The sequence below is a fragment of the Zootoca vivipara genome, chromosome 15 (genome assembly GCF_965207765.1).
Source record: "Zootoca vivipara chromosome 15, rZooViv2.hap1.1, whole genome shotgun sequence".
NCBI lineage: Eukaryota > Metazoa > Chordata > Lepidosauria > Squamata > Lacertidae > Zootoca > Zootoca vivipara.
In genome coordinates this window covers 42,192,050-42,215,787 of record NC_142598.1, presented here as the reverse complement: position 1 = coordinate 42,215,787, position 23,738 = coordinate 42,192,050, and the positions used below count along the sequence as shown (strand labels likewise).

The window sequence follows — 23,738 nt, the reverse complement described above, 5'->3', positions numbered from 1 at the left end:
AGGAAGGAGAGTCCACCACCTCCCAAGGGAGACTGTTCCACTGTTGAACAGCTCTTCCTATCAGAAAGTTTTTGCATGTTTAGACCTTTAAACCTTCCCCTATACTGTAAATAAATTCAGTCAAGACTCAAATTTTGGTTTGGTTTTTGGCAGAATTTAGGCCACAACTTTATTGATTACATCAGGTGAGTGGTTGCATAGGCTCTGGTTTGACTAGCTCCCTGCACCATAGCAGGTAGCACTGACCCAGGGCACTACCATAGGTCAGCCTAAGGTGAACACCTGGAATGGCAGAAAGCCAGGGACATACTATCTCCACCACAGAGGTGTCCCCCTGGACTCAGGCACGGGCACAACCCCCTCTCAGGGGTGTCCAAACCATTGAGTCCCTGGATTCCTTTAACAGAATACCCTTCACATAGGGATGGTGAGAGCGTTCCCCCATCCCTATCACCTGAACCAGAGCCTATCCGCAACCTTACAAGTTGTGACAATTTGCTATGCAGCAGGCGAAACCCAAGTGGCACCAGACAATCAGCCAAGTGGGGGAAATTCCTGCTGTGCCCCTTGTCCCAACGACAGACGACACACGACAGCATAGCAAGGTCAAGCGCGCAAGTCCTAAAAGTAGGGAGAGGTGGGCGGGTGTTCGGATGCACTGACCAAAAGAGGAAGCTCTGAGTCACGTGCATGGGCACAGGGACGTACCCAGGATAAAAATTAGGGGGGGCAAGGGGCGGGAGGGGAGGGGCCACAGTGGGAATGTGGGCGGGGCTATGTGGCCTGCGCCTCCCAGCTCTTCCAAGGAGGCGGCCCCAGGCTCCCGCTCCCAGCGCGAGGGGAACGCGAGCCTATGGCTGCCTCCTCCGCGCCTCCCAGGTCTTCCGAGGAGGCGGCCCCAGGCTCCCGCTCCCGGCGCAAAGCTCCAGAGGTGCGCAGGGAACGCGAGCCTGTGGCTTCTTCCTTCGCCTATGCTCCTCGTTGCGCCTCTGGAGCTTCGCACCGGGAGCAGGAGCCTGGGGCTGCCACGCTGCGCCCCTCAGCCTTTTGCTTCTAAGGGGGGGCAATTGCCCCCTCCTGCCCCCTGCCTACGCCCATGCATGGGCATATATAGGTCCCTTGATCAGTTTGGCTAGCACCCCACTGGCCTGATTAACCCAGCATCAAGGGTATGTGGCTATCCAATCGCACCCACCCACAACACATGCCCTCTTTGAGGGAGGACACGATTTCCTATGCCTAGTCGAAATCTCCTTTCCTGCAACTGGAAGCCATGGGTTCGAGTCCTACCCTCCAGAGCAAAGAAAACAAGCTTGCTCCATCCTCTATATGTGACAGCCCTTCAGATCTCTCTGAAGATGACTCTCACATCTCCCCTCAGTCTCCTCGCTTCCAGTCTAAACATACTCAGCTCCTGCATCCAATCTTCATAAGGCTTGGCTTCTAGACCCTTGGTCATCCTAGCTGCCCTCCTCTGCACACGTTCCATTCTGTGAATATTATGAACTGCGTCATAATTTCTGCATAATCATTTATTACTGCTTTAGAAGGACGCGGGTGGCGCTGTGGTCTAAACCACAGAGCCTAGGGCTTGCCGATCAGAAGGTCAGTGGTTCGAATCCCCGCAACGGGGTGAGCTCCCATTGTTTGGTCCCAGCTCCTGCCCACCTAGCAGTTCGAAAGCATGTCAAAGTGCAAGTAGATAAATAGTTACCGCTCTGGCGGGAAGGTAAGCGGCGTTTTCGTGCGCTGCTCTGGTTCGCCAGAAGCAGCTTAGTCATGCTGGCCACATGACCTGGAAGCTGTATGCCGGCTCCCTCAGCCAATAAAGCGAGATGAGCGCCGCAACCCCAGAGTCGTCCGTGACTGGACCTAACGGTCAGGGGTACCTTTAGCTTTACCTTACTGCTTTAGAATGCAGTCGTGCCCAATGCTGGTGGAGGGGAGAGGAGCTGAGTTGCTTCTCAGCTGGTCTCAGTACGAGAGAGAGATCAATGGAGTGAGGAACTCACTGTGTCCTCCTTTGGGTGTATTCCTCTTTCTTCCCTGTTCTATAGACTTCCCCACAGCTTCCTGGCATGGAAATAAATAAATGGCCACTTTTATTCCTCACTTATTCTTAGTATGAGAGTTTACCTTCATTCTTGGTTTACTTTTGTATTTTTTCAACTCATCAACCAGAATCGGAAACACATTTGCTGAACAAAGTGTGGTGCTGGGGGGGGGGCACAAAAGGACTTGTAGCATTAAAATAGTTTTAAAATATGCCTTTAGATTGTGATGTATAACATTTATAAGCTACAGTAAACTTATGGGATCTTTGAGAACCTCTGATGACTAACTCACTTCAGGTTTTGGGATCTGAAATATTTCCTGGCATAATAATAAAATGTAAGAAACAATAAACCTTTAAAGTCAGAATTAAGGTTATTTACGACTTTAATTAAAAATGAAAATTGGCTTAATGTAAAAAAGTCTTTAGAAAAATGTGAATTCATCAAAAATAACCATAAAAATTCCAAGGTGATAAAAGCACAGTGAGATAATAGCGCCAGCCCTAGGGAACCGTTGACTTGAATAGAATGAGACCCTTTGCTGTTCCACCCTGTTAGTCATGGATTTGTTTAATATATCTTGCTTGACTGCCTCTAATCCTCTTTTTAAATCTCCCCTCTGCACACCAAATGACATTATTTTGCTGTCTTGAGATATAACTTGCCCTTCAAACTGCCTTGCACACATTGTAAGTATTAGCGAGGGTCTGTTTATGTGCCATGAAGCCCATGTCCTTGGTTACTTTGAGAAAACTGACCACAAAAATAGGATGTCCATTGATTCCAGAACAGCTGGGATTTGTGTAATTGCGTCTGCATGTGGTTCCCCCGATATTGCCAGTATCCTAATTAATCATTAGGGCATTTTCCTTTGCCTTCTGGGAATTCATTCAAGGTTTGGGTAGTAATTTAAAGTGAGCTCCACATTCTATATGTACTTACTATTAGTACAATAAATGTAAACCACATCCAGGGAGACTGCAGGAAAAAATAGCAACTTTTTGCTTTTGAAAGCAATGATGACTAATGGCCTCCTCCCCTGTTGAGAAATGTAAGGGCCTTTTCCCAGCACTGTAAAATCACGTATGTCTATTTGCATGATTAGAAAGCCCAACCATAACTGAAAATTTTGTGCTAATTCAAAGGGTTTCCTAGTGATTAACTGTCCCTTGGGAAAGATTGAGGGCAATAGGAGAAGGGGACGTCAGAGGACAAGATGGTTGGACAGTGTTCTCGAAGCTACGAACATGAGTTTGACCAAACTGCGGGAGGCAGTGCAAGACAGGAGTGCCTGGCGTGCTCTGGTCCATGGGGTCACAAAGAGTCGGACACGACTAAACGACTAAACAACAACAACAACTGTCCCTTGGCCTAAGGTAGACAGAACCACCTGAGTTGAACTAACTGAAGAGCCAAACCACCAGATACCGGTACTTTATCTATGCCCTTAAATCAGATTTTTTTAAAAAGACAAGTTGCCAGCACTGATCCAGCACTGATCCAGATTAGGACTCTAATGTGTGGACAGGGGATTTCAACCCTTTGCCCCTACTTGGTTCTGATCCAGAACAGGGGGAAGTGGAGCTCATTGGTCTGGATGGCAGGAGGCTGATGAAAAAGTGATCAAATGACACTTAGCAGCAGAGAACTGAAAGTCACACAACAGAATATTACAAGATGGAAACAGGCAATCAGATGAACAGAAGCCCCAGAGACTGTTTTTATGAACACACTTCTGTATCACTTTGTGCTAGTTTGTATATAATGTTTCATGCTGAAGGCTAGGCTTTCAATAAGGCACAAAATCCAAGTCATTGCAGGAAGGCAACTTTCAGATGTCCACAAGCCCACATTCACATGGCAGCATCAACAGCAGAATACCTTCCAAGGGATGGAAATTCTTGTATAGGTTCCTTGTGTCCAGCAACATTTGTATGATGCCCCTAACAATGACCCCCCTTTTTTTTACAGAAGGGAATAGTATGGTTCCAGGGGGTGTACATGTGAATCAATTGCCCGCTGATCATGGTCCTGGAATATATAAACCCAATTCCGTAAAAACCTCCTTAAAAACACATTCACTCCTGTTCCTATTAGCTGCTCTCTTGTTCCTTAGCTGCCCTATGGGAGCAGCAGAATGAAATGTCAGACTTCCTTACAGCGTGGAGACACTGAGCAACACAGCCAGGCGGCATTCGGAATATTTTTTGTTTAATTTAGTTCACTATATAGTCTGCCTTATCCTTTAATCTCAGGACATCATAAACTTTTTAAAAGATTAATGATGAAATGGAGTTGAGAGATGATTTAACATGAGGAGCAAATAGCAAAGACCTGATGAAGAGAGCACAGCAGAGGCTATACTTTCTGAGAATCTTCCCGAAAAACAATCTCTCAAAGGACCTGCTGAGGGCATTTTACCACTGTACTGTAGAAAGTGTCTTAACCTATGGTGTGTGTGTGTGGTTGGGGAGTTGCACGGTTGGGGAAAGAACAGCACTCTCCAGGGTCGTAAAGACTGCGGCGAGCATAATTGGGTGCCCTCTTCCCACTTTGGATCAAATCTATGCCTCCAGGTGCTATAAGAAAGCTGCAGATATTGTGCAGGATAGTGTGCACCCCAGAAATGATCTCTTTTAACTTCTGCCTTCTGGGAGGCGGTATAGGGTCATAAAGACCAGGACTAGCCGCCTGAGAAATAGCTTCTATCCAAGAGCGATTTTGGTTTTGAATGCAGCGAAAGGCAGTCTGTGAGGGAGGGTCTGTATTCAGTTGTGGGGCATCAGAGTTTTAGGGGGCAAATCAGGAGGGGTATTAGAGTTTTTAGGGGGTTAATTATGTATAGGCATGATGGGTAGCGAGTTGATTTGTATTTTTGGATAGTAGGCTGATGGTTGTTGTAAGTTTGATGTAGATTTTCGATTTCATTGTTCTGCATGGGACAATGACAATAAAGATTATCGTATCATATCGTATCGTATCGTATCATATCGTATTGTATTGAAATAGTCCCATAATTCTCTTGGGCAATTCTAAGTAAGAAATCTTACATTTTTAAGTTACTTGTGATTAAGCTGTGTCAAATATCCAAAAGAATAAACTTCTAGAGTTGGGTAAAGATTTGCTTATCTGTTTGTCCTCACTATTTATATCTAGTGAAGAGGAGACATTATCAATAAGCCATCAATAAGCCCCCCTTGGCTGATCAGAGATATCTTGGTAGGAGTGAGTGGTGATCTTCAAATTCTTAGTCTAGGCTTCCACGCATCTGCTAAATTGTGAATATCTTACTTGTGCCTGGCCAGTCTATAACAATTTACATTACTGAAATTAGTATGCATAATAATAAAATAAGAATAAAAACCCAATCCATGGATCATGCTTTTAAAATCATCTGATGCAAGTCCTCAAATTATTACTATGCAATAGGTGGTTCATCAATGCAAAAATCCCCATTATGATATATAACTACACAATCTCCCTATGTACTTGTTGATTATTTCCCAATCTATAAACTGCTATATTTAGAATGAAAATTCTGCATTTTCCCAAAGAAAATGTGAAACTGTATGTGTTGCCGTTGCTGCTTATTTACTTGTAATTTTGAGTTAATTATCATACCAAGTTGGATCCAAACCTAACAGTGCATGAAAGGAAAAACTCCTCCTCGCCACAGAAAGCTTTTTGATCCAGCTGAGAGATTTTGCTGGGAAGATGGTGGTGGAGGAGTTTTTTCACCAATTCACCTTTTCTCCCTGCTGCTCTCCCACTCTGTGAAGGAAAATTCCCCAGCAAAAGTCACCTCCCCACTTGACCCACCAGTGAGAGGAAAGCTGGAATCCAAGCCAGAATATTGACCCAAAATAGTGATTTGCAATACTTTAAAAAAGTATGTCTTTTAAGGATTAGGTACCAACTGTTTCTTTGTGATTTCTTTTTAAGTTGCAGACATTTAAACAGCCAAATTAATAAAACCACACTAAGATAAACATTAGCATTTGCTTTCATGGAAAGAGTCCAGACAATTTATTTGTACTGCACAATTACTCAGATTATTGTTTTCAGTGCTGGAAGAGAAGCTGCCCTCTTTGCTGTGTCCCAGCTTGAACAGCGTGTCTGGCATTGGGATGTTGTTCAGAGAGATAACTCAAAAGAGCAAGGATATCATTGATGTCAGCGTCAACCATGCTTAAGATGGACAAAGACGAGCTTTTTGAATTTTTTAGTGGCAAGTGTGTGTCATAATCCTGATGCACGATCATTGTGCTCTGTGTGCAATTAATCTTTGTTCCCTATCTCAATTATTTTTAGTCTCACCACTGTCTATGGTATGAGGCAAATATATAATAGCAACCCTGGTTATATTTATTATAATGAATATTTTTAATCTGGTGACATACTGCCAAAGTCAGTGTGCTGCCTTGAGGGATGCCTCGATGCATCTGTCTTTCTCAGTTTCACAGGCATGCAGATTTTATAGAAATTAAAAAAGAAAATCAAGACTCCAGGGAGAACAGAATCCTTCACTACAAGTTTGGCCCTGTTGAATGGCTGTAAACAGAAATGCTTTATCCAAGTTGGCTAAAGAGATTTCTCCACAATGTCTGAATATCTTAACTTTTTGACACAGGAATGGCTGCCAATTAGCAGGGAAAGAAGCACTCCATGGTTCTTGGGTGGCTTTTTTACCGTTAATTGCTATCACTTCAAAAAGTAAATAAGATTGGACAAGAACAGTCAATAACATGCTATTTTAAAACAAAACATTTGCCTGTATCGAGCATAACAGCTGTGGTTTTGAATGCCAGGTACATCTGCAATTTTGAGGTGGGGTGGGGGATCCATCTATTAAATGGATATTAGCTGGGTCTGCAGTGATACTTTTCCTTAATATTTCAAACCATTCTTATTGCAAGGCGAAGAACTTTGAAGCCAGATCTACTTGCCGGGGGCTGTTGTGTTCCTCCAGCAGTTGCCTCCACTCAGGCCAGGTCCTATTGTAGCCTTATTGGCTTAATAATGGTTCTTTAAGTTGCACCCAGGCAGGGACAGAAACAGTCAATAACGACACCGAGGGGTTGAATCCAGAGAAAGAGTTTAATCTCAATATCGAGAGACTCTTGGTGATCACTTTCACGACAAGAGTAAAGAAAGACAATTTTGCAAAGATTCTTATACACTTCTTGGGCTCCTTCCCCCCTCCTCAGGAATCCACTCTGTAAGAGTGCGCACACAAGAGGGTCCTAGGTTACAAATACATATATGGATCTTCCTGTATCCTGTCCTTCTCATAAACACATGCTGACTCAACAATGCTACCCCAGTACCAGCCTCAAGGAGCCTTGAGTGTGGGGGCTTGAGTTCCTATCTATCTTGCCTGTTCTGTGCGTCAGACTGGTAGCATCCGACAAGGCCAGCCATCCGGCCATAGCTGCAAAGTTATCCCTTTTTTACAGGGATTTTCCCTTATGCTGAATAGGCTTCCTCGCGAGAAAAGGGAAAACTTGGCAGCTATGCATCCGGCCTTGATAGCTAGCAGGGCATCCTGTCTTGCTGTCGAATGTTTTCATTACACTTTAACACAGAGACACAGAGGCACTAAAAGCATTTTAAGGAAAAAGCATCCCAGGAATATGGGGGCTAAGCCACACAGTCAGAATTATACAATGCAGGCCAAGCAAACTATAGGATCAGATTTAGCTCAATAATCCCATTAGCAAATCTCTCTCCTCCATTATCATTGGGCAGAGGAAAGCAACCACCTCCGATATCAGGTACTTGGGCATGGTCTAGCAGCAAGGGACTAGACAAGCGAGTTGCGAGTGCCATTGGGCCTGTGCTGCTCTCTCCAAGATAAGCCTACAGCCTTAGCAGAGTGTTGTTGTTGTTGTTGTTGCTGCTGCTGCTGCTGCTGCTGCTGCTGCTGCTGCTGCTGCTGCTGCTGCTATATTTATTTATATCCTGCCTTTTTCCTTGACAGCACTCAAGGCTGCTTATAGATAGAAACCACCACAAATTGGCTAATAAATATAACAGGGAATTTACTGGGATAATAACTGGACTAAAGATAGACTAAAGACCATTCAAACAAACAAAACATGTTACAATGCCGTGTGCAGATCAATACAAGTTCTGCCAAAAACATGGAATGAATTATATGTTCGGTGAACGTTTTAAGTCTGAATAAATGAACCATTCAACAAGTGGGTAAAGTCCATGCATTGAACAGCAACCTGATGCCAATAGAAAAATAAAGAATGTTCAAGATAGTTTGTTAAAACTGAACTGGCTAGAAAATACTTCAGTTGGTCTTACATTGCCACCACCCTGGTGAAGTTAACGCAGGTGGATGAAAGAAAGAGCTGGATGAAATGTTATTCAGTAGGTCTTGTATAACCACCACCATCATGAGATAAACACAGGTGGGCAAAATGAAGGAAGACCTGTCCTCTAGATATGCAACAGGTTTCACCACAAGCTTCATCAGTTCAAAAGGCTGCATTGTACAGCTAATACTAAGATTACAATATATATTAATACACAGTAACGTCTTAAGGGTATCCAGCGCCATGGTTCAAGAATCCTCCGACGCCCCCCCCCACGCGCGGCTGAGGGGCGGAGATGGAGGGTGGTGGAGCCTGGACGGCGCACCCCACCTTGCAGGGGGCTGGCCTGGGCGCAGAGCCCACCTCCCGCAGAGGGGGCTGCTTGGCCTCCCACCCTAGACCGGCCCCTCCTTGGCGCCTCCTTCCAGCGGCCGTTCCGGCAGTAGCGCGCGGCCATTGAGCTTCCTCCATGAAGCAGAATCAGCAAGACTCCTGCCTAGAGTGGCAGCAGGTGTGTGGTGCCACTCTAGGCAGGAGCCTCGCTGATTCTGCTTCATGGAGGAAGCTCAATGGCCGCGTGCTACTGCCGTCGTGGGGGGTGGGGTGGGCGCCGGCAGCAGCTGCTCTCAGACACCAGCCATTCGGCGCCCCTTCCACGCCCCTGGTGGCCAGGCACCCTGACTCCTTGTGCCACCCAGCCCAGGTCTAGAGACGGCCCGGTTAATACACCATAGCTGCCAAGTTCCGGCCTGAGAAATAAGGGAATGGACCGGAAGTAGCAGACCGGAAGTAGCGCTGCCGCCATTTTGGAACTGGGCGGAGCATGCTCAGAAGCTACTTTTGATGCTGCTCTGCCCTGTTCCAAAATGGCTGCCACACCAGAAGTCACGCTGCAGCCATTTTGGAACTGGGCAAAGCAGCATCAAAAGTCGCTTCTGAGCATGCTCCGCCCAGTTCCAAAATGGCCACCGTGCCAGAATAAACTGGGAAAAAACAAAAAAAAACTGTTTTTTCGGCAGGGGACAGCTGGAAAAACGGGGGTTTCCCGGGGGATACGGGAGACTTGGCAGCTATGTAATACACAGAAATTGTAAAGCACAAATAACATGCTATACCCTACCCAGTCAGACAAAACAGTTCACACAAAATAGGGAAATATTCACAGGCACAGCTAATCTTCAAACTTGCTTCAAGCATATACTGCAGGTGAATGGAATCAATCATTACATGGTTACATGGTTAAAGGTACAATGTCACATTTCTGTTACCACTAAACAATAGAATACATACATATTAAACTTATACATAACATCCCAAATCAAATTCAGTATTAAGACCCTTAGGATAAAAAGGTTCCAAGTTGAAATATTAATTTATACTCCTTTTGTAACAGCACTCTCGTACGTCCACAGTTCTAAATGGTAATTTTTTAAAGGTCCACAAAATAAAGAAACTCAGATCATTCTCTGTATGAGCTGCTTGCTGGAAATGCTGCACTAAGGGGCATCTAAACATTTATTACGTATACAATTCTGAGTAGAACATGTTGTAAATTTGTGTTGCCTGTAAAATCCTTTACTAATACACTTAATGGAAAACAGATTGTCCTGCAACAATTTCCCAATTGTTCTACTAAAAATTGTATAAATTGTATATGCTGTGCTTGCGGGCTAATATATATAGGCAGTACGACCCGTGCAATCAGGACCAGAATTTCTGAACATAGGTCCAAAATGGTACAGGAACCCAGGCAAAATAGTAGGATTGGCAGCAATGCAACTTGCAAAGCACCAGTTTGGTTGTTAGTATGCTTTGGTGGTAGTCATGCATTTTCAGTTTTCAGCTGTTGGTTCTACATGTAAAAAAAGCAAGCATCAGAGATGTTTGTTACATTTGTCTTGGTAAATGTGTTTCTTTCTAAAAATAATGTCATTGCTCTTTGCATGAACTTTTATAAATTTAGCAACAAAACTCCCTTTCATCTTTCTTATTTCTCATAAGTGGAATAAAATAGAACTGAACAAGCCATTATCATAGTTGTCCTGAATCGCCTTCTATACCATCGTCTCAAGGAAATTTACCATAAAAATAATCAACTACATTTCTGCATTGTACAGGTTTGAGGCAATATGTCAGCAGGTTAGACTAAAGTTTCTCCAGGGCTTATACCTTCTGAGCACTGAGTCCAAAGTATTTCTCTTTTCTATGGTACTATCTCTTCATATTCCAAGGGCTGCGTTTCAACGCCAGTTTTAGTTTCTAGTTGCCCTTCTTCAAAATTATATTTCACATTTCACTGCAAGAAAGAGTATAAAGGGGACAGGAAAATTGTAATTTTATTACTTTGTACACACTTGAATTTTGAATATATCTTCATTCATTTGTTTTCTACGGCATCCAATTGAAATATTTCATTAATGTAAGAGGAGGAATTGCATCTGGGGGCTAAGGGTCACTAAGCAGTGCCCATGGCAACTAAGAAGCCATTCCTCACAAAAATGCTGCAAAGAGTAAGTGTTTTAATCCTAACTGTAATCCCCTTACTTCCTGTTCTCAAATGAAATATAAATCAGACACTCTGGAGCAGAGCAATTTTTCTCAAAGGGGATGTTGGTGCAAAAGGATTAGAGATGGGCAGAAGTGTTTGAGGAATTTAATTATGCTATTTGTTGTGAAACGCTGGTGACTATGATCAACAATTCTTTTGACTACAGTGACTGAAAACAACAAAACAGACTTTGCACATGAATGGTGGGTTGGCTTTTGTCCCCGTCCCCTTTTGTCCCTCTTGTTGCATCATTACTTCTAATTGTTGTGACACAAAAGCTGTTGCATTTGCACTCTGTTTCTTCAATGTGGGGTTTAAGCATTCTAGGGTCACTACCAACCTATAGGAAAGATGTGCAATAAATTAATTTATAGCTTTCCACGTACCTTATGTTTGATACTGTTGTAGTTGTTTAAAAAATGTTTCTGTACTGCAGTATTTTGTTTATAGAGGACTATCAAGTCTTTGGGCCCAATACAAGGAGGAAAGGCAGGAGACTAGAAGTGTTCATTGGAACTGAACTCATCCTGAACTGACCTGGGCTGCATCAGAAAGTTTCCAGGTTTTCCTGAACCAAATTGCAGACCCACCATTTCTCCAATGAAAATTTGTTGTTGCTTAGTCATGTCCGACTCTTTGTGACCCCATGGACCAGAGCACGCCAGGCACTCCTGTCTTCCACTGCCTCCCACAGTTTGGTCAAACTCATGTTTGTAGCTTCGAGAACACTGTCCAACCATCCCATCCTATGCTGTCCCCTTCTCTTTGTGCCCTCAATCTTTCCCAACATCAGAGTTTTTTCCAGGGAGTCTTCTCTTCTCATGAGGTGGCCAAAGTATTGGAGCCTCAGCTTCAGGATCTGTCCTTCCAGTGAGCACTCAGGGCTGATTTCCTTCAGAATGGATAAGTTTGAATCTTCTTGCAATCCATGGGACTCTCAAGAGTCTCCTCCAGCACCATAATTCAAAAGCATCAATTCTTCGGCAATCAGCCTTCTTTATGGTCCAGCTCTCACTTCCATACATCACTACTGGGAAAACCATAGCTTTAACTATACGGACCTTTGTCGGCAAGGTGATATCTCTGCTTTTTAAGATGCTGTCTAGGTTTGCATTGCTTTTCTCCCGAGAAGCAGGCATCTTTTAATTTCATGACTGCTGTCACCATCTGCAGTGATCATGGAACCCAAGAAAGTAAAATCTCTCACTGCCTCCATTTCTTCCCCTTCTATTTGCCAGGAGGTGACAGGACCAGTGGCCATGATCTTGGTTTTTTTGATGTTGAGCTTCAGACCATATTTTGCGCTCTCCTCTTTCACCCTCATTAAAAGGTTCTGTAATTCCTCCTCACTTTCTGCCATCAAGCCAATGAAAATAGGGATGTCCTATTCTATAATTATAAGCCAGATGGGTGGGGTATAAATAATAAATTATTATTATTATTATTATTTTACTGTTTATACCCCACACATCTTATTGTGTTGCCCCAGCCACTCTGGGCAGCTTCCAACATATATAAAAACATAATAAAACATTAAACAAACTTTCCTGTACAGGATTGCCTTCAGATGGCTTGGGGGTCGGATAACCCCATACCCTCCAACATTTCTCTGATGAAAACAGGCACATCCTAAGGAAAAATGGGGCGTTCAGGGATCAAATCAGAAACTGGGATGGCTTCTCTAAATCAGGGATGTCCCTGGAAAATAGGGACACTTGGGGGGTCTGAAACTGGGATCCCTGTGAGTCACCTCAAACAGAATCAGGGGCCTCCAAAGTGGTTTGGGGCTATTGGGACATTTTAAAAGCTGTGCAGTCAATGTGTCTACAAAAATTGAAACAGTTGAGCATGCTCTTGTAGGATCAAATTAAGACTGGGTCAAAAAGGACTGTGGGTACATCATTGGTAAAACTGGAAAAGAGAGTGGCTGGGGAGGTTTCTCACCTTTCAGATTCTGGATGGGAAGATGAGTGTCTCTCTATGCTTATGATAAACTTCCTGTTTGGTGCATTGGTGGGGTAAACTTCAGCAAGATACTGTTTCCAGCTAATGTGGGATCTCAGCTTCAGGGCGAGTGTTTTGAACATGTCCTTATATATCTGTGGGTAGAGGGGGGCTTGTTTGGCTCTCCCATCTCTGTTGTGGATTCTTTGGAGGGCTTACTCTCATTCAGGATTTCCTTTGACTATCATTCCAAACTTTGGGACCAGGTCTGCAGAAGGCTATTTTAGCTAATGCTGCAGCCCTAGGAAAGGCCATCGCCTGCACCCTTACAGCCCGTCTTTCTGGCTCCAAAATACTTCCCAAGTGTCTTTAATGTCAGGCTTCAGATGGATTCCTAAATGCTACAATCATAGGAAATATGAGTCTAGGTATCGAAGGCACCATTATTCTTTCAAAAATGTTTTGATAGCAAGCTTATCTGCGTGGGTGTACATACATCAAGCTATTTTTCTCCTGGCTGAGCTTATTCAGAAGCATATTTTAGTGGCATCTGATTTCCATGGAACAATGATGACTACCAAGGTGTCCATGAAGAAAACATGAGTCTGATAAACAACAGCGATAAGGAAGGTGCTAAAAAAAAGGTCTTTTGATGGGGAGTCCTTTCCTTTGGAAGCATCCCATGCCTCCGACCAACTGAATGCCTGTTCTTGCACTCAAACATAATGCAGCTGCAAATTGAGGGATTTAGGGGCCTTGTTCCCTTTCAATTAAGTTCCTGTGATTTGCTAAATCTTGGGTGATTATCCAATCATACCTGAAATGAGGAAATGATGGGAGTTGAGTTTCCATCTCTTGTTCTAAGAGATTACAAGCATTAGAACTGTCAAGGGAAAAAAGCACGCGTGTGCATGTATATATCTTTCTTAAAATGGTGCCTTGTTTTCTGCTGTACCTAAGTAAGAATAACATTGCTCCTGGGAACTGCTCAGGTTCCAGATTCAAAGTTTGTCATATTAAAAGGACGATCTGAATACCTCGCATGAAAACAATGTACTGTATTGTATATTTCAAAGCAAGTAGATCATGTGTGCAACTCCATTAAATACAGTGAGCGACACATTTAGGTTCATACCATTATTTTATCTTTAAATTCAGTGCAAGTAGCTTGGAAGCACTGCTGCAGATTTTGTTGGGTTTCTTGAATAATCAAAGTTGCTTTTGAGCCGGTCTAATGTCAATACTGTCTGTTTAAGAAAAACAGGTGCCGGTAGTTTCTGTTTAATTGCTCACAGGCGTGGGCTCTACTCCATGTATATAAGGCTCTGTTGGAAAGCCTTTTGTGTGGTAGTTGTGTGGGAGGCTTGGAGAGGTTTGAAGGGTTGGAATGTGGGTATGTAAAGTTGCTGAGAAAGAGAGCATTTATCTTTAAAGTCTCTTCCGAGTCAGTTTGTTTTTCTGTTAAAGAAAGCCAACCTTTTGTTTTCCTTCTGTATACTTTAAACAGGTATACTGCTAGTCAGGGGTTTCATACTAGGTGTCACGGTCCGGTCGGCGGGCGTCAGGACCAGAGGCAAGATGGTGGTGAAGAAGCAGGAACAGGTGCAGGGCTGAGGGTCCAGCAGCAGGCAGTTGCAGGGTCAAGGAGCAAGGCAGAGACGAAGGTCCACGGGGCAAGAAGCAAGGCGAAGGCTCAAGGAACAAGAAGCAAGGCGAAGGTCCAAGGAACAAGAAGCAAGGCGAAGGTCCAAGGGTCGAGGAGCAAGGCGAAGGCAAAGCAAGGGTCCCAGGAGCAAGGAGCACGGCGAAGGATCAAGGAACAAGAAGCAAGGCGAAGGTCCAAGGAACAAGAAGCAAGGCGAAGGTCCAAGGGTCGAGGAGCAAGGCAAAGGCAGAGCAAGGGTCCCAGGAGCAAGGCGAAGGATCAAGGAACAAGAAGCAAGGCGAAGGTCCAAGGAACAGGAAGCCAGATGCAACCAGGCAAGGATAGCGTTGCTGTGGCAAAGAGCTGAAGGGAAATGCTGGGCTTTTATCCCTCCCAGCTCCTGCCACCAGGTGCAGTGAGATCTCAAGTGGCCTCACCTGGGTGACTACTCCTTGCCTCTCCAGCACAAGCTGAGGTCTTCACCTGTGTGGCCACTCCCTGCTTCTCCAGCACAAGCTGAGGCAGGCCCCAGTCCTGCAAAGCACTACAGGCCCCAGAGCCTGACTCCTGCCCCTACTCCTGACACTAGGTTGGGGAAAATCTTTAAACTCTTGGTGGTGTATTTTAGCCAAGTCAACTTCTGTTTGCGTATTTTGTTTTTCTATAAACTCTGCGTGAAGCGTACTTTGAAGGACCACTGGGAACCTGGGGCATATGATTTATGCTAGCACTCTTAATACCTAGTTTCCCCCCAATATTATTTCGCGATAGATTTCAGGATTGATGGCTGGGTTAATATATCACTTAACAGGTAGTGCATTGTGGAACATATTTCCATGGGCACAAATTGGGCTAGATTTTGGTCACAGGGCATATCTGTAGGATGGATTATTTTTCATCTAGGAACACAGAATATCTGACTTCATATTCATGAATCAAAGACAGTATTACAACTGTAAAATCACAACAAACAAGGATGAGCATGGACAGAGTTCAGTTAACCAGGGCACTGTTTAGTTTCCAGGTCTAACTAAATGTTGCAAGTGTAATAAAAGCCGGATTAGGGAAGGAGAGATTTGGGGCAGAGAAGTTATAGGGTTGTTGTTGTTTAGTCGTTTAGTCGTGTCCGACTCTTCGTGACCCCATGGACCAGAGCACGCCAGGCACTCCTGTCTTCCACTGCCTCCCGCAGTTTGGTCAAACTCATGTTCGTAGCTTCGAGAACACTGTCCAACCATCTTGTCCTCTGTCGTCCCCTTCTCCTAGTGCCCTCAATCTTTCCCAACATCAGGGTCTTTTCCAAGGATTCTTCTCTTCTCATGAGGTGGCCAAAGTATTGGAGCCTCAGCTTCACGATCTGTCCTTCCAGGGAGCACTCAGGGCTGATTTCCTTAAGAATGGATAAGTTTGATCTTCTAGCAGTCCATGGGACTCTCAAGAGTCTCCTCCAGCACCATAATTCAAAAGCATCAATTCTTCGACGATCAGCCTTCTTTATGGTCCAGCTCTCACTTCCATACATCACTACTGGGAAAACCATAGCTTTAACTGTACGGACCTTTGTCGGCAAAGTGATGTCTCTGCTTTTTAAGATGCTGTCTAGGTTTGTCATTGCTTTTCTCCCAAGAAGCAGGCGTCTTTTAATTTCGTGACTGCTGTCACCATCTGCAGTGATCAAGGAGCCCAAGAAAGTAAAATCTCTCACTGCCTCCATTTCTTCCCCTTCTATTTGCCAGGAGGTGATGGGACCAGTGGCCATGATCTTGGTTTTTTTGATGTTGAGCTTCAGACCATATTTTGCGCTCTCCGCTTTCACCCTCATTAAAAGGTTCTTTAATTCCTCCTCGCTTTCTGCCATCAAGGTTGTGTCATCTGCATATCTGAGGTTGTTGATATTTCTTCCGGCAATCTTAATTCCGGCTTGGGATTCATCTAGTCCAGCCTTTCGCATGATGAATTCTGCATATAAGTTAAATAAGCAGGGAGACAATATACAACCTTGTCGTACTCCTTTCCCAATTTTGAACCAATCAGTTGTTCCATATCCAGTTCTAACTGTAGCTTCTTGTCCCACATAGAGATTTCTCAGGAGACAGATGAGGTGATCAGGCACTCCCATTTCTTTAAGAACTTGCCATAGTTTGCTGTGGTCGACACAGTCAAAGGCTTTTGCATAGTCAATGAAACAGAAGTAGACGTTTTTCTGGAACTCTCTAGCTTTCTCCATAATCCAGCGCATGTTTGCTATTTGGTCTCTGGTTCCTCTGCCCTTTCGAAATCCAGCTTGCACTTCTGGGAGTTCTCGGTCCACATACTGCCTAAGCCTGCCTTGTAGAATTTTAAGCATAACCTTGCTAGCGTGTGAAATGAGCGCAATTGTGCGGTAGTTGGAGCATTCTTTGGCACTGCCCTTCTTTGGAATTGGGATGTAGACTGATCTTCTCCAATCCTCTGGCCATTGCTGAGTTTTCCAAACTTGCTGGCATATTGGGTGTAGCACCTTAACAGCATCATCTTTTAAATAGTTCAGCTGGAATATCATCACTTCCACTGGCCTTGTTATTAGCAATGCTTTCTAAGGCCCATTTGACTTCACTTCAAGTTATAGGGTAGAGGGGTTATTTCCCCCTGCATTTCTCATTCCAAGCAACTTTTCCTACCCTCAGCACCACAAACGTGTCATTTATTTTGCAAACAATGTGATAGGGTGGATCGCTGGATGTTTGTTATGTTTATTACCGCTATTCACATTTTCATGTAACATTTTTAGTTGAACAATACTGTGTGTGATCCCTTTCTGTTCCATTTGGGCAATTCTCACTTCACTTTTTGTAATCAAGCACTATGTGTACACTCAGGTTCAAAATACATGAGCCACAAAAAAGGCAGTATATGCCCATGTACTTTTCTCCATTTGCCCTTAAAATACATGCACTTAGGGAACCACATCTGTCTTTTTCACAGCCTGCATGTGACTTGAGAAACCTATTTTGTGTGTGTATTCCCAACCAGCATTTCAAAGATTCCATTCAGGTTCCTAAAAAAATGCAAAAACTCAAACCCCACTTTGCTTTACTCTTTATTATCCCTCCTTTCCCCCATATTCTGAATCCAATTACACATAGTTGGGATGCCTATAAAGGAGAGAGATCAGCTCCATACAGTAGTAGTACCATAGTAGTAGTAGTAGTAGTAGTAGTAGTAGTAGTAGTAGTAGTAATAGATACATTGCTGGCAAGCTGAGCTGTACAGGAACCTTTCTAAAGATAAATATAAACACAGGATAAATAATGTAGCCTTGAAATCTTTCTTGGGAAGGTTAATTGTTTTTGAACAATGTTTCATGGCAATTAGTGCCACTTTCACTACTTATTCTAAGAATCTGGATGGGGGAAATGTAGATGCCTTTGACCTTAGAAATATACATGGATAATAGCAGTAATAGCTGTTAAGCAATGCAGAGTGGAGTTCATGGTTACAGCATGAGAAACATCTGGGTCCTGGAGATGGGAGACGCAGGAGGCAGAAACGAGAAAAGATACAAGAACTCATCATACCTATTTCTGGTTTTGCTTCTTAGCAAAATGGGGACCAGGGTGTGAGAGCAGCTATCAAGACAGGACATAGCCACAACTTTATTGATTACAGATGTCAGAAGGCTTTGGCATAGACATTGGGGATGCATACGGACTCAACCAACCCAATTTCTGGTTGATTTCTTCACCAGAGCCAATTCCGGGTTAAAGGCTCCCACTTAGGATGCAGATCAAGTAGGGAGAACTCCCTGGGATGCTCTTTTGGGGAGTTCTGTGGTCCATCAGCCACCATCTTGGCCTTTAGACAAAACTTTCCCCCAGACCCCTTTACCGGGATACTCTGACAATTTGTTCCAGTTGGATAGACAATTATATAAACAGGTGTAAACGGCTGCTGTAACGAGTCATTCAAGAATTCATAAGTCCAACATAAATGCAATGTCCACAGTCATAAGTCAGAGTGCATATATCATAGTTCATAGAGGGTATCCATATGGAGAGAAATCAAAATAGATGTAAATACTTGAGTTCCACAAAATAAGGTGTTTACCAATGTCAAGGTAGGTGGCAACAATGCGTCCGAATGAAGGTTGGGCGTGGCATAGGAATATCCACAGGTGAAGACAAGGTTCGTAGGTTATATACCTTGTTTCGCCACAGTTGGCTTCTTCAGTAAGCTTGTAGCTTTCAAGGACGGAGTATAAACTAAAATCTCCAGGTGTAACACCAAATAATGCTCCTATTGTCAGAAAAAGCTCAAGTACAGTGGAACCTCGGTTTATGAACACCTTGGTTACGAATTTTCGGTTTACGAATGCAGTGGACCCATCCGGAACGGATTAATTCACTTTCCATTACTTTCAATGGGAAAGTTCGCTTCAGTTTATGAACAGACTTCCGGAACCAATTACACCCATGCTTCAGGTTAAGTACGCTTCAGGTTGAGTACTCCACGGACCCGTCTGGACCGGATTAATCCACTTTCCATTACTTTCAATGGGAAAGTTCGCTTCAGTTTATAAACGCTTCACTTTAAGTACTCCACAGACCATCTGGAACAGATTAATCCACTTTCCATTACTTTCAATGGGAAAGTTTGCTTCAGTTTATGAACGCTTCAGTTTATGAACAGACTTCTGGAACCAATTGTGTTCATAAACCGAGGTACCACTGTACATATAAAGGTCTGACTACAGATGATGCATTGTAGATACCCATTGTAGATACTCCATATGGATACCCTCTATGAACTATGATATATGAACTCCGACTTATGACTGTGGACATTGCATTTACTGTATGTTGGACTAAGTCCTTTTTGATACTTTACAACACGTGCTTGTCCCTATAAATTCTTGAATGACTTGTTACAGCAGCCGGTTATGCCTGTTTATATAATTGACAATTGTGTTCGTAGCCAGTTGGATAGACTGCAAGGTCATTCTGCCTTAAGCGTCAATGTGCAGTTTTCACCATTCATAGAATCATAGATTTGGAAAAGACCACAAGGGTCATCCAGTCCAACCCCCTGCCAAGCAGGAAACACCATCAAAGCATTCTTGACATATGCCTGTCAAGCCTCTGCTTAAAGACCTCCAAAGAAGGAGACTCCACCACACTCCTTGGTAGCAAATTCCACTGCCGAACAGCTCTTACTGAATCATAGAATCATAGAATCATAGAGTTGGAAGAGACCACAAGGGCCATCCAGTCCAACCCCCTGCCAAGCAGGAAACACCATCAAAGCATTCTTGACATATGCCTGTCAAGCCTCTGCTTAAAGACCTCCAAAGAAGGAGACTCCACCACACTCATTGGTAGCAAATTCCACTGCCGAACAGCTCTTACTGTCAGGAAGTTCTTCCTAATGTTTAGGTGGAATCTTCTTTCTTGAAGTTTGAATCCATTGCTTCGTGTCCGCTTCTCGGGAGCAGCAGAAAACTGCTCAGCAAATGCCTTCTCAGCAAATGCATTTGTATAGATACACCTGCTCGCTCCTGGTCTTTAAAACATGGGAGGGAATGCAATGCAATCTTCTGATTTCATTTTGTTATCACTGAAACATAATGATATTATTATGTTTCGTTATTATGGTGTTTGTTGTTTCTCTGTAACACATGGTTTTCCTCTTTTCTGCACTTGTATTTCAGTTGCGTTCAAGTATAGAGCTTGACCAGGACACTCTCAATGACTGTCTCATGATCCAGCCTCTCCAACCTCCTGCATCTCCCCAGGGCACTTCAGAAAGCACCGTCAGACAATCTCCAGGACCTGGGCATGACATTTACACAGGTATGGTATAGGAGGAAGTGAAAGAAACGTTATGTACAGGGTAGGATTCCAGGAAATAATTTTGTTGCCCATAAAAGCAAAGGATTGGACAATAAAAATGAATTGACAATAAAAGCAAAACAATTTTAATCTGGAGTCAGTATTAAAGTTTCATGAAGGATACAAGTATGATCTCGAAAAAGGAAAGTACTGTAAAGCCGTGTTAAATTTGCAGGGAGAAAATTAAGTGCAATTTCCACAAGAACCAAAGGGAGTTTACAGTATCACCTTGGGAAACATCTTAATTCAGTTTAATCCAGGCCTCAAAGCCAAAAATGAAGCTTCATGCACCCCTTTCACTCTTATGGGAAAACATTTTTAAGGCTGTAAGTTTTTCTCTTTTTGAGAGACATGGATGGAATTACAGATATAGAAGCCCCTCCTGAGCGGATATATGCTTGACAGACATGCCTTTAAGGTTTGTTGGAGGAGGAAAGAAAAGGGATTCACCTCCCTTCTGTGGTTTTAGAACAGTGATTTTATTAGGAATGTGGCAGGCATCGAAGGAGTGTCCCTAGGAAAGGAATGTACAGACTTCCATAAGGATGGGAGATATAACAAATGAGAGAAGGTAAATGAAAAAAACTAGACTGAGACATGAGTTCTTCTCAGGATAATCCTAGAAAGCTGCCTTATATTGAGCCAGGCCATTAATCTATCTGGCTCATTATTATCTGCACTAATTGGCATCGACTGACAGGGTTTTCCCACCCTCGCCCTACATGGAAACGCCAGGGATTGAATCTGGGACTTCCAATGGGCAGGGCATGTGCTCTATCCCTGATTCATGGCCCTTCTTCCAAAGGAATATGGCAATCTGCCTTTACTTTGGGACCCAGGTGGTGCTGTGGGTTAAACCACTGAGCCTAGGGCTTGCCGATCAGAAGGTCGGCGGTTCGAATCCCTGTGACGGGGTGAGCTCCCGTTGTTCAGTCCCAGCTCCTGCCAACCTAGCAGTTCGAAAGCACATCAAAGTGCAAGTAGATAAATAGGGACCACTACAGCGGGAAGGTAAACGGTGTTTCCATGTGCTGCTCTGGTTTGCCAGAAGCGGCTTTGTCATGCTGGCCACATGACCTGGAAGCTGTACGCCGGCTCCCTCAGCCAATAACGCGAGATGAGCGCGCAACCCCAGAGTCGGTCACGACTGGACCTAATGGTCAGGGGTCCCTTTACCTTTACCTTTTACTGCCTTTACTTTATATTTAATGACTATGGAGGAGGTAATTTGGGTCACTGCAGATTACTATACAGGGTTGAGAAAAACTGCACTTGCTTAAATTACCCCCTTTTTTAAAAAAATGATATTTATTTATTTTTTCCCATCACCAAACCTGAACATTGTTCTTCATGCTTGTATACATATACATATACATACATATACATACACATATACATTTATGTTTGTTTGTTACAATTTTTCGTATCGTATTTCTAATCCTCCTTTCCCAGAGAAAAAAAGGGAAAGGAGAAAAAAAGAAAGAAAAAAAAGTAAATTTTATCTTTGGACTTCCTGTTATCTCCATCAGCATACTCTCCTCTTTTTGTCGCAGAGTGTATATTCAATCCATGCTATCTCTGTTTTTACATATCGTTTGACACTCCCATTTCTTAAGGAAACTGATTTCTGCAAATCCAAACAGATTTTTCCCCTTTTTTACTCAAACGCTATCATAGAAATTTTGTTCTCAGTATATTTTCTAACATATTTCTTGTACCTGTCCCATTTTTTTTTAGAAATTCTTCTTTAACCTTTCCTCTCAAACTGTTTGTTAACTGTGCCATTTCAGCAAACTCTTGAAGTTTATTTTGCCAATCTATAATTCTTGGAGCTTCTTTTTCTTTCCATCCTTTGGCAATAACAATAGGAGCCGCTGCTAATGAATAATGAATAATGAAAATGAGAAAAACTGCACTTGGTTAAATTACCCCTTATATGCAATTATTAAAAGTAAGCACACCCTGTCCGTCATTGCAACTGGTGGCAAAGAGCAATTCAGTATCAAATGTTGGGTTCACTGATACATACACCATTTGTTTTCTTTCCCTCCTGTTGGCGCCAGACTAAATTGGCTACAATCAAATGAGGGATATGCAATGCACCCAGGACAACTTGATAATAGTGAGGAAGCTGACGCATGAAAAATGTTATTATGCATTGGCTGAAGATTCATTGGACCCCTCTCTGCTTTACTTAGCCAGCTCTTTCTAATCCCCATGAATAGCCTCTGCTGTGACTCTCACAATCACTTTGAAAACTAACTACAAGAGAGGGGAAAGCACCAATCAAATTCCTACATGCTGCTAGCATGCATAGCAATAATGGTGAACCTGCTGTGAAACAATATAGAACATGTCCGAGATGCCAGAGGAAAGGGTGAAGTTCACGATGGAGCTCCTTCCTGGTCCCAAGAGGTCACAGCTGTTTCCTTGGCTGGCTGATATCCTTTAGGTTTGCCTTCAGATATTTCTAGTGATTGGCAGCTGGAACAATTGATTAACTGAGGCAGATGAACATATTGGAAACTCTTATTGCTTTTGTGATTAAGAGCCAGCAGAATCCCCAAAGCAATAAATTGTGGGGTCTGGATTAAAATCTGTCTTGCTAAAACTGAAGGTCATTACATTAGATTGCTGCCATTCAAAAGATTGCCGGCTCTTATCTGGTTCAGAAGATTGTAGTTTGCCTTCTGAGTTCTTGTCTTATGTAAAAAGGAAATATTGATAGTCATTTATGCCAATGCAATTTAAAACTCATAGCCCACAAGATCCTAAACAGTTCTATAGATTTGAATAGAACAGCTGTATTCCTGGGTGAATCTGGAAATTGGAACTTTGGATATTTTTGTCCTGCTAGTGAACTATATAAGAACAAATACTACTTTTATATATTATTAATCCTAACTGCTGAGTTACTTGGCCAGGTAACCAACAATGTCTTCTTTTTCTGTTTTTTACTAAAAGGATATTCAAATTATATTTGCATGTCATAGTTAAATATTTGAGTTGATTAGTCAACTTCATCCATGATAAATAGATTAATCAAACAACAGCATAAATATATTTATCCTCAGATTTTTATACATTTATTTATTTATTTATTTATTTTATTCACTTAATATACCGCCCTTTATTGGCAGATCCAAGAGTGGTGTATTATTGCATAGCACAATAATAATAAAACAACCCTACCCTCTCCCCGCTCTGGCAGACACTTGCTCAGCTGCCCTCATGCACTGTTGTTGAATAGAAACACTTGTTCTTGGAAGGAAAGTCCATCTTAATAGATTGCAATGACAATTGTCATTATGGTCCCCATAGCATCTTCCCTTCCAGGGCAAATGGCACCTGGTG

General features: G+C 43.1%; 1 protein-coding gene across 5 annotated transcripts in view; it reads left to right on the top strand.

Annotated features, from left to right (window-relative positions):
* Positions 1 to 23,738, top strand: part of GLIS3 (GLIS family zinc finger 3) — a 160,066-nt gene that overhangs the window by 109,833 nt on the left and 26,495 nt on the right. For all 5 annotated transcript variants that reach the window (XM_060269160.2, XM_088658858.1, XM_060269161.2 and 2 more), the window contains exon 7: positions 20,204 to 20,345. In XM_060269160.2, the coding sequence (XP_060125143.2) occupies positions 20,204 to 20,345 (142 nt within the window). The remainder of the gene's footprint in view (positions 1 to 20,203; positions 20,346 to 23,738) is intronic.